Source organism: Pygoscelis adeliae, unplaced genomic scaffold (assembly GCF_000699105.1).
Source record: "Pygoscelis adeliae isolate BGI_AS28 unplaced genomic scaffold, ASM69910v1 Scaffold407, whole genome shotgun sequence".
Classification (NCBI taxonomy): Eukaryota; Metazoa; Chordata; class Aves; order Sphenisciformes; family Spheniscidae; genus Pygoscelis; species Pygoscelis adeliae.
In genome coordinates, this window is record NW_008825251.1 from 151,480 (window position 1) to 167,038 (window position 15,559).

General features: G+C 38.9%; 2 protein-coding genes across 3 annotated transcripts in view; both read right to left on the minus strand.

The window, feature by feature from the left end:
- The window catches only part of CPNE1 (copine I), a 41,392-nt gene extending 28,049 nt beyond the window's left edge, over window positions 1-13,343 (minus strand). The window contains exon 1 of the mRNA XM_009329321.1: window positions 13,285-13,343. The gene's annotated coding sequence lies outside the window, so the exon portion shown is untranslated. The remainder of the gene's footprint in view (window positions 1-13,284) is intronic.
- RBM12 (RNA binding motif protein 12) lies at window positions 4,133-13,368 on the minus strand. 2 transcript variants are annotated; one of them, XM_009329320.1, is made up of 3 exons: window positions 13,285-13,359; window positions 9,136-9,167; window positions 4,133-8,732 (listed from the first exon to the last, which is right to left on the minus strand). In XM_009329320.1, the coding sequence occupies exon 3, from the start codon at window positions 8,708-8,710 to the stop codon at window positions 6,098-6,100; it is 2,613 nt and encodes an 870-aa protein (XP_009327595.1). In that variant the 5' UTR covers window positions 8,711-8,732; window positions 9,136-9,167; window positions 13,285-13,359; the 3' UTR covers window positions 4,133-6,097. The 2 variants fall into 2 exon arrangements, with proteins under 2 accessions (XP_009327595.1, XP_009327594.1); XM_009329319.1 differs by lacking the exon at window positions 9,136-9,167 and having other exon boundaries at window positions 13,285-13,368.
- Window positions 13,369-15,559: the final 2,191 nt, after the last annotated feature.

A 15,559-nucleotide genomic window follows, 5' to 3' on the forward strand; every position in this document is an offset into this window, starting at 1 on the left:
TTACACTGCTGAAAACAGAAGTTTCATAAAAAGCTCACATTATGGAGCACATTCTGGCAAATGCCACCACAGCAAGAAGGTCACTAAGCAAATAGGTGCTACAGAGAGGCTTGAAATCTTAATGACAGCAGTCCTATCAATTTTATCATAAAAGCCACTCAATCAAAATTACCTAAAAGGAATTCTTTAAGTAGTTTAGGTTCTGACTATATTGCTATTTCCCTCCCAATAAAAATGAATCTGCCTTCGTTTTTAAGTGACTAGAAAGCATTTCTAAGCTTTCTACTGTCACACAGAGCAACCCTACATCCACACAGTCACATTTAATGGGAAGTGGTTGAAATGAAACTCATTGTTCGAAACTATGAAATAGCTGGCTGGAAGTTCCACCTACCTTCAGATGGTCAGAAATCAGAGCGACATGATCGTACCGATTCTTTAGTTAACAATACTGTAACTACAATATGAAGATTTCAAAAAGTTACCAGCCTTCCAGAAGCAGTGACAGGTCCAAAAAGCCAGACTACGGCAACCAAGAGTTTTAGGCAGGATCAATTCCTGTTTCGCCTGTGCAAGCCTTCCAAGCCCTAAATTTTCAGTTTTAAACTTTACAGGGAAACTATACTCCCTCAACTGTGTACTGCTAAAAGCAATCCCCACTCTACCCCTTGAACTTATCCTGGCTGTGATCTATTATCAACCGAATGAGGAACTACAGTCTAGTTCACTGGTAACTCATAACAGAAGACCTCCCAAGAGCTGGGGAAAAACAGTGAAGCTGGTGTGAGAATAGTAAACACAGAGTTATAAAATTGATTCTGTGGAAATCGGACTCATGTTAAAAGGAAGTATATTCACTGTTTCTGAAAGCTTACTTGAATATATTTAGGATGCAACTGGTAAGACCATTTGAACTTAAGGCTGTAGACATGAGAGCATACAAGAGAAACAGCCACAAAGGAGTAAGCGTTGACTCCGCAGCAGCAGTAAAGGAACTCAGGTCAGAATTCATCTGGCTGCTGCTCTCCTAAGCTGCCATGCTGTGAATACATATATACAAACAGAAGAATGATAACAAAGGAAGCTGTACAGAAGTGAGTGCCAGTGAGTGAAGAGTCACAACTAAACCATCTGACACCCACGTTCAGTCTGGAGCTATGAAAAAGGAACACTTTTAGGGCTGCTTTTCTTACATATGGTATTTATACCCATGAGTGAAAAGCATCCAAGTCAGGAAGGTGGGAAGCACACCCTGCACAAACAACACCCAAACATTCCACACAGTAACAAAGCTCTGAGAAAATTACTGACAGTGTCATTTGTATAGAAAATAAGCTACACTGTATCTACCTGATCATAAGATAGGGAAGAGTAGCAGAGTTCAGTACGCAGCCACAAACCTTAAGTCAAATGCATACTACCAACCAACAGATTTTCATTCCGTGGGAAAGCCAAATCTTTCAACTACAATCGCATTCTCACTGCCAAAAACAGATAGGAAGAGAACCCCTTGAGGTTACTCCTCCTGTAGAACCATTTAACAGTTAGTTTCACTTCTTTTTCCACCGGGAGGAAGAGTCATTCGCTCCATACACAAACTCTAGCTCAGTTTCCCAAAACCATGAAAGAACATACAGCCACAGAAGAGAAGGGAGCACCACCAAACCTGCAAAAGGGCAAAGACGACCAAATATATTTGGCAACACTGCTTCCAGTCCCAAGGCACTGTTTCTGAAAAGCCTCTTACAGCAACAGAATTTAGCACCTCTTTTTTTCCTTTTTAAAGACTTGCACAATATCTAAAGAAGCAAGCTGACATGAAACTAATTTGTGTATGTCTCTAGACTCAAACTAAGTGTTTCCTAATATACCAGTCCAGTTTCAAAACTGCCTCCTTCCGACCAATTATCTTGTCAAAGATAGAAACTAGTCTTTTGCTTGCACTAGAGTCTGGATTAAACAGGAATTGCAATCCTTTGATTCAGGGTCTAATCCATATATCTGGATAATCATTCTAGAACAACTGCAGTCAAAGAGTGGTCTATTGTGCAACCAGAGGCTTTAAGCAGTCCATAATATGTAGTTGTTTCAATTTTGCAGATCAGAAGGCCAACACAGTTCAGAGGCGCGCACTGCTGAACAACATGCTGAGGACCAACAGCATTCGCTGTGGGAAGCAGCAGCTTTGGAACCACCACAGCAGAAAACCGAGGAGGAACAAAATACAGAAACTGAAATCGTTATTTACAGTTAACGCACCACTGGTGGGCCTAGGAAGCTGGAAAAATATTTTTTTCCTAGAGTCTGCAGTCTTTAGTGCACCAAAATAGTCTCAGCGAAAAAAGCTGCTAATTTCACACAGTACAGGCAACAACTTCTTTAAGGACAGCCTGAGCAATTCAGCAGAACTGACCAGCACGTACATTCTTTAGAAGGCAGACCTTCAAGGTCAACTGGCGCACGACTATAGTCTTCATTTTTGTATCGATCTTCCTCTCTCACAACAAATTCAGAGAATAGACAATCAAGGAAAACATTAAATGCTATGAAAGGAACACTACTTAGAATAAAAAAGAAGCATCCTTCAGTTTTCTTTAAACCTACAAAGCCTCAAACCTCTCATAAATCTATATTTAGAATGTGACAACAACAATTCATCAATAAAGAACTGGCTTAAATGTTGTCTGTGATATTACAGAATTGACTCGTGTTAAAAACAAGATCTGACTGCGACATTTACATGTAACTGCTTGAAAACTTGGTAACTTTAAAGTCACACTTTCACCTAACCATTGCAGTTCTTCCACGTAGGTCACAAGTTTTATCTTGGAATAATTTATTACATTCATACTGTCTCTTGTGAATGGGATGACAAAAATATGTATGTTTAACAGAAATCACATCGTGAATGTAACATTTTACCACTTATTTTTTTACAAGTAGTACTTGGACACTAACACTTAAGGAACTACTAAAAACACCAACTTAGCCAGTTACATAAACACAAGTACCTTCTTTCCATAACTTGAAGAAATTGGGACATCCGTGTCACCGACTATGCTTCCAACGAGGCTAAGCAGGATGCCAGTTCCCGACACTCAAAGCATCAAGGCCAAAACAACTGCAAATTTGAGCAGTGTCCATTAGCCAATTCTTTCTGTTGCTACCTCGTGTTAGCAGCCAGCCTTGAAGTGTGTATGCAAGGGCAGTTACATACCTTCCACATCGGAGACGGGACCTGAGGTCCTACCCCTTATTATTAAGGCTGTTCACGAATATAAGCATGTGCAAAGTAAGCAATTTTATCAAATCTAGCCATGTAGTCCATTAATATAAGGGTATCCCTCATAATTTAGCACGACATGCAGTTTAAGGCTGCTTCTAACATAACAGCAAGTTGTTATAGAAAATTTCTTATATTTGCAAGTGATACTTGATAATGAACTTCTCTCTCTATATGCTTTAAAGGATCAACTGTAACTATTTGGGACAGCAGCTGTATTGTTTATTGTACATAAATACAGTACATATAGTACAGAAATTTTAAATATGCTACAACTTCCTATTTTTTCCAAGAGCCTACTCTCGAAGAAGAGGGGATATTTACTAATTTACTACTCATTTATGCTAAAAGGTATGGAACATCAACTGCTTGCCAAGATGAACAGCCCGTTCCCCACCCCAAATCCTCCACTTAAGCATTCCATCCATGTCAATGTTCCCAGCACCAATGTCTTTTTGTAGACATTTTGCACCTTTTTTTAGATAAGCATTTAAACATCTTTAGACCATACAGAAAAATCAGGAATCAGAAAATTAAAGATTTCCAAAACAAATCTGAACTTTTAGAAAGCCCAAAGGAACAGGCACACAAGCATGTTACGCAGCATATGCCATGTCTAACACAAACACTAATAACCCTCTATCCATTACCAAGAGGATCGAGACGTGAAATCGAAAGACAGTAACACGAAACTGTGTATCTAATTCCAGACACCTGTAGTTTAATTACATTTCACAACAAGGCAAGCATTGTTGTGATTCATTTGAACTTGAAAAACAGTTATCACCAGTTTCCGCAAGTCAACACACACTAATATCTTAAATCAATTCTGTGAACAATGAAGCCAAGTTTTCCTTTTCAGTAATTTTATTCTAATGTGAAACATGAAGAAACAAGCACCCAAATAACTCCAATATAGTATGAAACTTTAATAAAAGTTGTTTAAAAAACAAAGAGCAAAATTTTAAAAATAAACTGAAAGGCTTGACTCCTAATCACACATCTTTCTGACATCAGCAAGAGTACTTTCAGACTTTCAAAGGGGGAAAAAAAAAAAAAACAAAGATCTGCTGTTGAAACATTACTCCCAAAGACTGTTGAAACGCATAACATGAAGCTTCAGAGACAGACAGTTTTATTAACAGGAGGCTTAATTTTAAACAGTATATACAAATCACATGACTTTTCCAAAGTTGGGACCACCTAGTAATCTGTCAAAACAAAATTATGCTAATGAATTACAGAAGCATCTGTGTAATGTGACCGCCTCTTTATTGAAGTACACCTTTATACAATCCTTCCACATAGTCCTGTACTGTGAAATCCTCTCAGGACGCAGCGCTGCACAGGTTTTCAAATCTCTCCTACACACCACATGAATAAAACTGTTGCCACTTGCACCTCTCAATTTTGCCTGACCATACACTTCAGTGTTCCATGATATGCAACACCAAAAGGCACTGTTTTTCTTTGTCCAAAAAACCAAAACGGTTTAAAGTTTACTATGTTTAAGTACAATGATTTGCAGGGAATAGCAGGATTTTTCAAGAAATGCCCAAGTCTTAAAATTTATCATAAGCCAAGCAAGGATGAACCAAAAAAATTCTACTTTTCACTTGTGTAATTACTTCCAATTCTCTGTTTTTCCATGGAAGGTTTTACTGCACAGCAAAGAAAATGGCAACTCTTTACAGACTTTGAATACAACAGCACAACTTTATTGCAAAAATATATAGTAAACTCAGTATTTTCAAGTTTTGGAAAAAAATAAATTTTATCTCTGAATTCACCCATAGCAGTAATTCACGACAGAGTTGCTGAAGATAGAAGTTTCTTTCATATATAAACTAATTTAAAACTTTAGCTGGACTCCAATCTTCTACTAATAATCACCACTTTGGTTCTCTTAGCAGAGACTCTACGTAAGGAGTTCAAGAGACACATGAGAAATACAACATCAACACCCAACTAGTGTCAAAGATCCTATCCCAACTGATTCATGTAATCCTAACAAATCAAGCTACTTAAACAATAATGTGTATTTTCAAGTTGTTACTTCTACTGCAAATGTTTTATAAGTGTACTATGAAACGCATATGATAATGTTTGAGGTTAGCTATACTTGTGGCAAAAGTCTTATTCTGCACAGTTATAATTGCAATATATAAATAACTAAAGGTTATTCCACAAAGAACAGCTTGAATTTTACAGAACGATTCTGCTCATAGGAATTAGTTTGGTAGACACATCAGCAATGGGCATAATTCAACTGTTCATACAGTGAGAATCTTGGAAAAAATAAAGATACATACACAAAACAATTAATCTGTGTACACTGAGAATTCGTTCAGTTGCAGAGTAAAATCAGAACTTTAAACAAAGCTTTGACCTGTAAACAAAGCAAATTCAGCCAGCTTTTAACCAAATCTAGAAATAGCTATCTATTTTACAATGGCTTGCAAGAGCACCCACTGAAGAGCTTCACTGACTTCATCTATTTCCCTTATCCGAAACTACGTAAAACCAATCTAGATTCCTTGATAAGCACTGTGTCCAGCATAGTTTACCAAACTTCTATGATGAATAAGAATCTGTCTAGCTTCTCCAATATTTGTACGGGAAAATCCACTGCGCATCTGTCCTTGCAGTGTTTCTTATGTAATGGCTAACCCAGTGCTCTGTCTTATCAAAAGCAATCTGTTTTACAATTTAAACAATCCACAGGTTCTATCCTGGAAATACTATAAAAACCAATCCGGATGCATTTATCACAGCACTATGAATATCTATTCTACAACTACTTCATATTAACAGCTACCCTAAAACAAGTTTTACTTTTCTGGAGCCTATAGGCCTGTCATTTAGATCAACAACAGCTGCCATAGCTTCATCACGAGACTCGAATGCAACCATTGCTTCTCCAGTGGGCATGCCTTTTTCATTGTATTTTAAGCACACTGAACCAGGGATCACTTGGTAACCATAAAAGAAATCCAAAATTTCATCCACCGAAACAGTAAAGGGCATATTTTGCACTTTAATGACAGTTGGTCCTGGCTTCCCAGACCCTGTTCCAAAACCTGGGGGTCCACTAATATGTATATTTCCTGGTCCAGGTCCAAACCCTGGAGGTCCACTTAAATGTCCAAGACCACTAGCAATTCCTGGAGGACCAGCACCAAAGGCAGGGGGTCCACTTAAATTACCAGGACCATTACCAAAAGTCTGAGGACCCCCTGCAAAACCTGCCGGTCCACTCAAATTACCAGGACCACCTGCAAAACCCGGGACCTCAATACCTGCACCAGGTAAACCGCTAGTTGCAACTGTAGGTATTCCTGGTCTAGAATCAGGAAAGCCACCTATTCCAGGTGGTGGTAGAGGGGGACCAAATGTGCCAGACCCACTGAAGTTACCAGGGAAATTAAATGGAGGACCATTGTTTGCATCTTTAGAATTTCCCCCCAAGAAGGCATGCTCATCCCCACCAGCGCTCTGTGCTCCTGGCACAGTCGCATTTCCTTGTATCGGTATTTTCAGTATCTTTTTCCCTTGAGATGGTGGGTTTCTCTCAATATCTCTCATTTCTTCTACAGTTATCAAACGCAAAACAACATCTCTTCCATTCAGTTTTTTACGGTGCAAACGCTCTGCCTTACGAGCATCATCTTCAGCTTTAAACTGAACCAGTGCTTGTCCTAAACCTTGCCCGTTATTATCAACAAGAATTTGTACAGAATTTTCTTCTACTGCCAGTCCCTCTAGAAACTGAAGGATTTCCATTTTTGTTATATTGTATGGAATATTAGATATATGTGCACACAATTTTGGCGAGCCTGGTTCTCCCTCAGCATTCATGAGGATTTCTCTCTGGTCATAGTTGAAGTTCTGCAACCTTTTACGAATCATATCTATCTTTTCTAACATTGCCTTTTTAGTAATTGGATGAACTTGTATAAAGCGATTCCCTATGTACTGCTTATGATGACACAAAGCTGCTTTATAATCAGCTTCATTCCTGAACTCGACAAAACCCTCTCCAATTGCCTTCCCATTAGGTCCATAAGCTATATAAATGCTGTCTTCAACTATATCCAGCTTTTTAAAAAAATCTATCACATGTTTGTTCTCCGATTCAAAGGGAAGACCCTTCAAATAAACACAGAAACCCTGCTCATGGGGAGATCTTGACCGTGACCTTTTCTGTCCACTAGGAGATTTGGACCTAGAATGAGCCTGGGGAGGAAGTGGGTGTGACTGCCCAGAGGGACCCATGGTTTGCTTGAAAGTTATGTGGCCTCCAGCAGCCACCCACTGTCTCTCTGTTGCAGGACTAACTTCAACATAGCGCTGAATCATCAGCATTCTGTTTCTCTTCAGTGCTTCAAATGTATCTTGAGGAGAAAAAAACTTAACTAGTCCATTTCCATTATTTCGACCTACATGATCCTTCAGCATATGGACTGCATCCACACGGAGCCCAAGGAAAAAGTCTTTCACATCAGATTCTGTTGCAGAAAAGGGCATTCCATGAACGCTGACATACAAATCGTCTGGATTGATTGGAATTGGCTTGACACTACTTTGAGAATTCATCTGGATAGGATTTACAGGATTCATGGGACCAATAAACAATGGATTCAAGCCGCTGTTCATATTCACTGCTGCTCCAGACCCATTCATTCCAGTGGGTAAAGGTGCTACGGGTAAAAACATGGGTGTCATTGGAGGTACAGGGGGCACAGGGGGTATCGGAGGAACCGGAGGAACAGGAGGCAGTGTGGGTACAGGAGGTGGAACAGGTATCGGGGGAATAGAAGGCATTGGTGGCAAAGATGGCATAGCTGGGATAGGAGGGATTGGTGGAGGAGGTACTGTGTTCATCGGGGATGCTGTGCTAGGTATAGTTGAGCTAAATGTTGGGCTACCAAAGGTACTCCCAAGATTTGGAGGTGCAGTCCCCATACTGGCAGTAGAAAATGTAGATATGTTTTTATTGCTTTCATGCACAGTAGTAGAAGCAGTTACTACACTAGGAGAAGGATTATTAAAGTTAGGTACAGTAGTAGGTAAGTTAACCCTTCCACTCATTCCAGAACTAGGTGGTGGTCCCGACCTGCTAGCATTTGCTGGTGGCATATCTAGATTGGCAGTTTCGAAACGCCTACGACTGAGTTCTATCATGTTCTGCATTTCAGTTTTACTGCTCAGCAATAGTGTTACTTTTGACCCTTTAATTGTACCACCTGTGCGCATCATACCAAGCCTTGCATCTTCATCAGTGGCAAAAACGATGAAAGCCTCACCCAGTTCACCCCCTACAATATGCACGCCCCCATCAGGAATGGTCAATCCAGAGAAGAAGTGGCGAATGTCCATGGTCCCCGCCACAATCGGGAGACCTTGCAAGCGGATGACCACAGCCATGCTGCGCTGAAACAACACACACCTGCAGATGAGAAAAGGCAACGGCTATGTCAGACTACTGTTTATGACACCATGCAATTACCTACAGACACCATCTACTATATTTGTTTACATACACCTAACAACATCTTGCAAAGATTAAGCATGTTTATATTCCAAGTTCCCTATTCATGTTTGTTTACTTCATACAGATTGAAGTATTAAAGATTTACCAACACAATTAGTATACATTTTGCACTAGAAATTCCAAAATAACTGTTAAACTAAGACCCACAAGTGTCAGTAAAAAAAAAACACCTAAGGAACAGCAAAAATCAGAACTATTATATCAGTAGTTGAATATTTAATGGAACATAAGCAAAATTAATATTTTAGCCAAGCAAACAAAATTAATTGACCATACAATGATATGGTATCCACTGTACCTGGCAAAGTGACCGCAAAAAATTCTGCACACCTATGGGAAATAAACAGTTCTCTTTCATTTGTGGAGGGATTTTATCTCCTGCCAGGTGAAGACAACTAGGAACATAACAGTGGGTTGGTTACGAACAAAAACCCATTATGGACAACTAGCAACAGCGAGACTCATGTGACATCCTGACAGGGACCATCTAGATTATACTGATCTTCTATTTTTCTCCTAGCAAAGGCAAGAGGTCTAGGTGACCGTGAAGCTAGCTAACTAGCCCCAGACATTTTGTGACTATACAGACCTTACCTAAACTAGGCTTACATTTATGCATATCCTAGATAGATATTTGGCCTTTGTAACTTTCAAAAACAAGGTATATTTTTAAATAGTTGCAGACGTTCTGTCTAATATTACACCTTCCACCTCAAGCACAAGTAAATGACTTTTACCTCTGCAGCTGAGATTAGTAGAAGCTTAAGATCAATTTTGAACAGGTAGATCTTGACAGTTACCTCGTACACATTCTACAGAAGAGCCTGAGGTCTTATCAGAAGTTCAAGATAAACAGGAAACCAGGTAATTCACACTTATTCTTGACAAACCTTCAGTAAAGACTGAAAGCATCATATTAATACTAGCACAACTCACCAGTTCGGAAGCCAGCCTCTCATCCTAAACAGTCAGCAGTAGCACCTTGTTTCACCTGAGCCACTTCATCTCTGAAACTTCTTGACTTCCTAAGTACAAGCCAGTTCAGTATCTGTATGGAAGACCTCTAAGGCTCCCATTAGCCACATACAAATGGTGTTAACTAAGCATTTGAAATCAAGGATGAACTAGATGATACAATGCAACTCCAGGAGGCAGTGCACCACCAAAGAATTTTGGCCTTATGCCAACACTATATGACCAACTACAATCAGTGACTATCTCCCAACACTTCACATTCAACTAAGTGTTGTATCCCAGCATACAGTCAAATCTTTAAGTCAGCTGCGTTTGCCTGTCCAGGTCTTCCAATCACTTTAGAGTAGACACACTTTGAATACGTCCTTAACTACTAGGTAAAGCCACTATCCAACATTTAACCATGCCAGGTAAGGCTGAACTCAGTACTTAATGAAAATGAGAGTAACAGTTCTTCTACAGGGGAAAAAAAAGAAGCAATCCTTTTGTTTGCATGATGGAACTTCAGATTACTCAAATGGGTACTTAAGTATTTTGTTTTGTTGCCCAATAAACCAGAGCTAACCCCTTCCATATGCTAATGAACTCAAGCAACATACTGGGGTATTAAAGGGCATTGGCCTACATCTACTTGACACCAGAAAAGTGTGGAAGACCTTTCTCCCTCAAGAAAACAGTAGTCAAGCCCACTGGCACAAAGTCAGCTCTGTTGCTCTAGCCACTGTGAATGAATGTCCAATTCCTTACTACACTGTCTTGAAAGAGAGACTGGAACTTGCAAGATGAAGATGAGAAGGTCTAAAAAAAAAAAAATCTAGCTGTACATACCACTAAGAAAACCCCTACTCCACCAAGGGATGGCAGCAACAGAAAGGAGAACATATACTAAACCTCAGGGATTATTTTTTTAAAAGCAACTTTCCCATCTCCATGGCAAGATAACAAAAGCAACATCTTGCATTTATCTTTTATAGTGACACTTACATTTAACTTGAGTATAAAGTTCATTGCCCAATCATTTTCCAACAGCAAAATAACTGGCCCATGTGAAAAAAACAGGTCAAAATAAGAACTATCTATGCTATGTAAACATCTAAGAAAGCAGATAGACTTTTTGCACTGTTTTAAAACAGCAGTATTTTTCAATGATTCTGTATTTTTTTTTAAATTTGCCTAACACTGATAGCAATCTCTGAAACTAAAGTAAAAAATGAAAATTCTACCTATTTAAGGAAGCCATACTAAAGGGGATTGTAAAACCAAAGTTTACTACATTATGCTACAGGATTGCTTCAAATTAGATGATCCTGAGGCAAGCGAGCAGTACAAAAGCATCCCTGTTTTTGCACCTATGCTTTGAAAACTAAAATAATACTAACAGCAAATCTTGCTAGGAGGTTTGCATTTTCTCTATTACCTATTATAGAAAGAAATTAGATTCAGAAATTTTTATGCATCAGGAGTTAGACATTTGAAGTTTCTTGTGTTAAAGGGGAGATTACTTTTAGTTACTTCCTTACTAATGCAAAAGGGATGGCAATCTGATATGGCCATTAGTTGAACAAAGGCAACTTGGGAAGGTTTTTCTGCTCAGATCTGCTGGTTTAGAACATCACATATTGTTTATCAGAACTGACACCTGCTAGATAACTGTGTTTACTAATGATTCCATGAATCCAGCCCAGAAGACAAATTAACAGATAAAGTCACAAAAGAATTCTTAAGAGTTCAAGCATTTGAACATTTACATAACTTATGGAATAACGCAAGTGCTTCAATCTTGCACTAATTCAAAACTTCCTTATAAATGCTAAGAGATATCTTGAAGTTTTGTTACTACATATTCTACTTAGGTCCACTAAATCACTATCAACAAAAAACCCCAAACAGCTGCTTAGGCGTATAGTTGCTAGAAAAACTAGCTGCAATGACCTTAGCATAGTTAATTCCATGCACGATATTAAGCAAATGCTTGCTATTAAGCAAGAGCTAACAGTAGCATGGTATGAAGAATTTTAAGGACTTTACTCCATCAAATATTTTTGGCAAAAAAATATTTTGTCAGCTCAAAACATAACTGCTTCAAATTTTTCAGGATTTCAGTGCTTTAACAAAGTATTAGTTTCGATTCTGTGATCTAAAGAAAAAAATCACAAGGACCAAAAGGGTCAAATCTCACGTTTTGAAGCACTCAAGTCCAAGTTTTTCAAAAACGCACTTAGGAGACAATAACCCACTCACTCAAATTTTCCAACTAATGAAAAAGCAAAGCCTGCTCAAATATTTCACTGTTCACTTGTAAAGATCAATATATATGCAGAGGCAACATTAGCTTCAGACACAGAACAGGCTACATGCCTGTTAAGTATGTATTGAAAGGCTTTTTGTTGGGCTGTTAGAGGTGTTAAGAGGTCTCTCAGGCTGCCTGCTTTTTCCCCTGTACAAAAAGGTACTTTAAGGCAAAAGTGGGTTTTGTTGTCATTTTGTGTGTTTGGTATATTTTTGGAGAGACCAGAAGCACAAACCTAGAGTTGTATTATGGACAAGCCATCCCATTAGCAAGCCGAAATCAAAAATGGAGCGTAAAGAGCTACCAACAATCAATCTGATTCAACTCATTTGATGAGCATTAACAGCATGTTTATGTGTCTTGACACTAACGTCTTTAAAAAACATTGATGTTGCACTGCAAAAAGGCGTACAAGATGACAATATTACTTCTTCTATCTATGTGCTAGTCAGTAAAATAAGCAGAATTTGGGTCATATGCATAAATTGATAAAAACACCAGACTAGCCTTTTAAGATGTATGCATATTTCAAATTAAGAACAGTTTAGAAGATTCAACATAGTCCCTGAGGAGTATTGAAGTACAATACCCACGCGGTACATACACACACAACATATTTGGCAATTCTTGGACGAAGACTAAGAACTGGAATAACATTGGTACTGTAGGAAGAATTTTAAATATCCAGGCTGAGACTGCCTAGCAAAAGTTAAAACTGCAGACTATGGTTTTGCTTTTTTTTTTTTAAAAAAGGCTAAAATCAACCTGCTAGATTAAGATAGTCATCTCTGAGCTAATTTGAACCTATCTGATCCCTTTAAATGCTGCAAAACCTAATTAGAACCAATTACTGTACACCTCTAAACTCCAATAGTTAGAAACATGTAGACCTGTGGCCTGCAGCAAAGTAGCTACATTTTCCAACAGTGCAAAAAAACTGGGAGAGTGTTCCGGACTACCACGTGCTGATGAAACAACAAAACATTAGTTTGGCAGAAAATTCTGTTTACAAGAACAACATTGCCAGAACCACCATCACCAGTGGGAATCAAAGTAGAGAGACTACTATAGATTGTTTGACCTAAGTGTTTTGATACCAATTCACAGATTCCACAAGCTTCAAATATTCTTAAGATATACTCAATATGCATATAAAGAAGTCTTCAATTCAAAGGCTCTTACCTGCAAAGACAGATGTTTTTTTCTTAACAAGTAGCAGAAGCCAAGCCAATCCTGTGGGCAACCAATTAAAACCAACTTTTAGACTGCAATAAAGAATAAATGGAGGCAAAAATCAATGCAGGCAACACAACAGCAGTAACAGTCCACAAAGAACTGTATATATAGAAAGTTCAAACCTGCGTCCACCACAAGGCACTGCAACATACAACAACCACAAGAGTAAGAGTGCATTTTCTAATACCTTATCCCTATATGATTTGTCAGTAATTGCACTGCACAGTTTTTGTATGGTTTCAAGACATGAATATGCCTTCCACAAAGAATATAAAAAGAACCAGAAAACATTCAAAGAATCTTTCAAATTTTCCCATCACCAATAGGTGGACAAATCACTCTTTCAAAGGCAAAGAGCAAGAATTAAGTACTTGAAAACCCTGAATTTTAACAAAACCTTGCTCCATCAATAATGATATTCCTTCCTCCAACTGTGCATCTTCTTACTTGAACAAAGCAACATAACTGCACCTCAGAAAACCTCCCTATAGCTGCATGTGAAGAATTCTTCAGGAGTCACACAAACTGGTGAAACTAAGTGATATTTCACAGCCACCTCTTGGCAGTCACCTCTACAGAGCACACAGTAAGAACTCCCCATCGAGATACTGTATTTTCAGTTGTAATCTGTCACTTCATTATCCAAATCCTGATCAAACGCCCATTTTTTTCATCCTTGTATAAAAGTTGTCTTCCTGGGATTACAAGTCAACAAAAGAGCCAAACATTTTAAGTGGCAACATATGTATTTTCTATTTAAAGAAGGGATGGAAAACCCTGGCTCTTTCATTGCTTAGTAGACCATCTCATACTCAAATTGTGATTCTTTGGAAAACTATCCAGGAATTAATCACACTAAGAACAAATAACTGCCTCCTCCTCACACAACCCAAACAAGACATTTTCAGTTATAAGCATCATTACCGAAGTGAACTTAGAGAAAGAAGTACTACCAAACCATCCACAAACTCCCTAACAGAGGGAATTAAAACAAACACAGATATTCACAGATCTTCCAGGACATTAACAACAGACTTACAAGTGAGAAAGATACAACTACGCTCTTCAGACTTATATTAAAATGGCAAATGCATTTAGGAAGAGACCACCCTTTTTTTTTTTTTTTTATTAGACCTTTAAGAGAAACAAGCAATCCTATATTAGAAGGATTCAACTATATGCTTTCGTAACTAGCAATGTCAAACAGTAGTTTACAATGCAGGAAAAGAATGTAATCACCTGAAAAACAGTTTCATGCAAAAACACACCTGCTTCAAGAAGCAGACAGATCTTTCATGCACAAGGAACTCTCCATTTGGAAGAAAAACCCAAATCATTTGATATATTTCCAGTATAGCAACCACAGCGTTGCATATGTTCCTCTTCACAACACTGAAAACAAGCTGAAGATTTGCAGTGAACTAAGACAACACGCTATAATGTGAAACAACATAAACAAAACCAAGCAGAATTCTTCAGAAAAGGTGCAAAACTCCACTATGTTTAACCTTTCCACCAAACACCGTCTACTTTCGTTTGCACGTCTCAAATCTCCCAACTTTAAAGAAAACCATCCATCACTCTCGTAGGTAAAGACATCCTTTCCAATCAACCCAATGAGCAAGAGCACATTAACTAGACAAACATTGACTAAGGCACAGCTGCTCCCACACAACGCCAACACCACACCTCTGGGACTTCATGAGAGAGACTCTCCACAACACCCTATCAGCTAAAGGACCACCATCCACTGGACACAAAACAGCCGATGAAACAACCTTAAGAGGAGTTCACCGAGGAAACCTGCTGATTTTTCTGCCTAAGCACAGCAGATGGAAGTGGGCAAGAAAATCACTAAGAAGAGTGGATAAGTTTAAGAGTGAGTAAAACCAGAGTCAAGAGTTTTTTCAAAAGAAAGCTCGCACAGACTGCTGGTGTACTTCTGGGACCCACTTCCAACACTAGGTTGTTTTGGGGGTTTTTTTTTGGTTTGGGTTTTTTTTTGTGGGTGTTTTTTTTGGTATAGAGCTAGTATTTATTAGTGGAGAAGAGCATTACGTTACTGCATGGCAACTTCACTGGTGTTTACAGGGTAACCCCGACGAGCGGTGCAGCGCCGCAGGCACCAGGGACCTTCCTCCCCGCGAAGCGCAGAGCGTTTGCCTCGCTTCCTCCCCCGGGGCCGGGCGAGGAGCAGCCGCCGGCGCCCCGCGGAGCACCC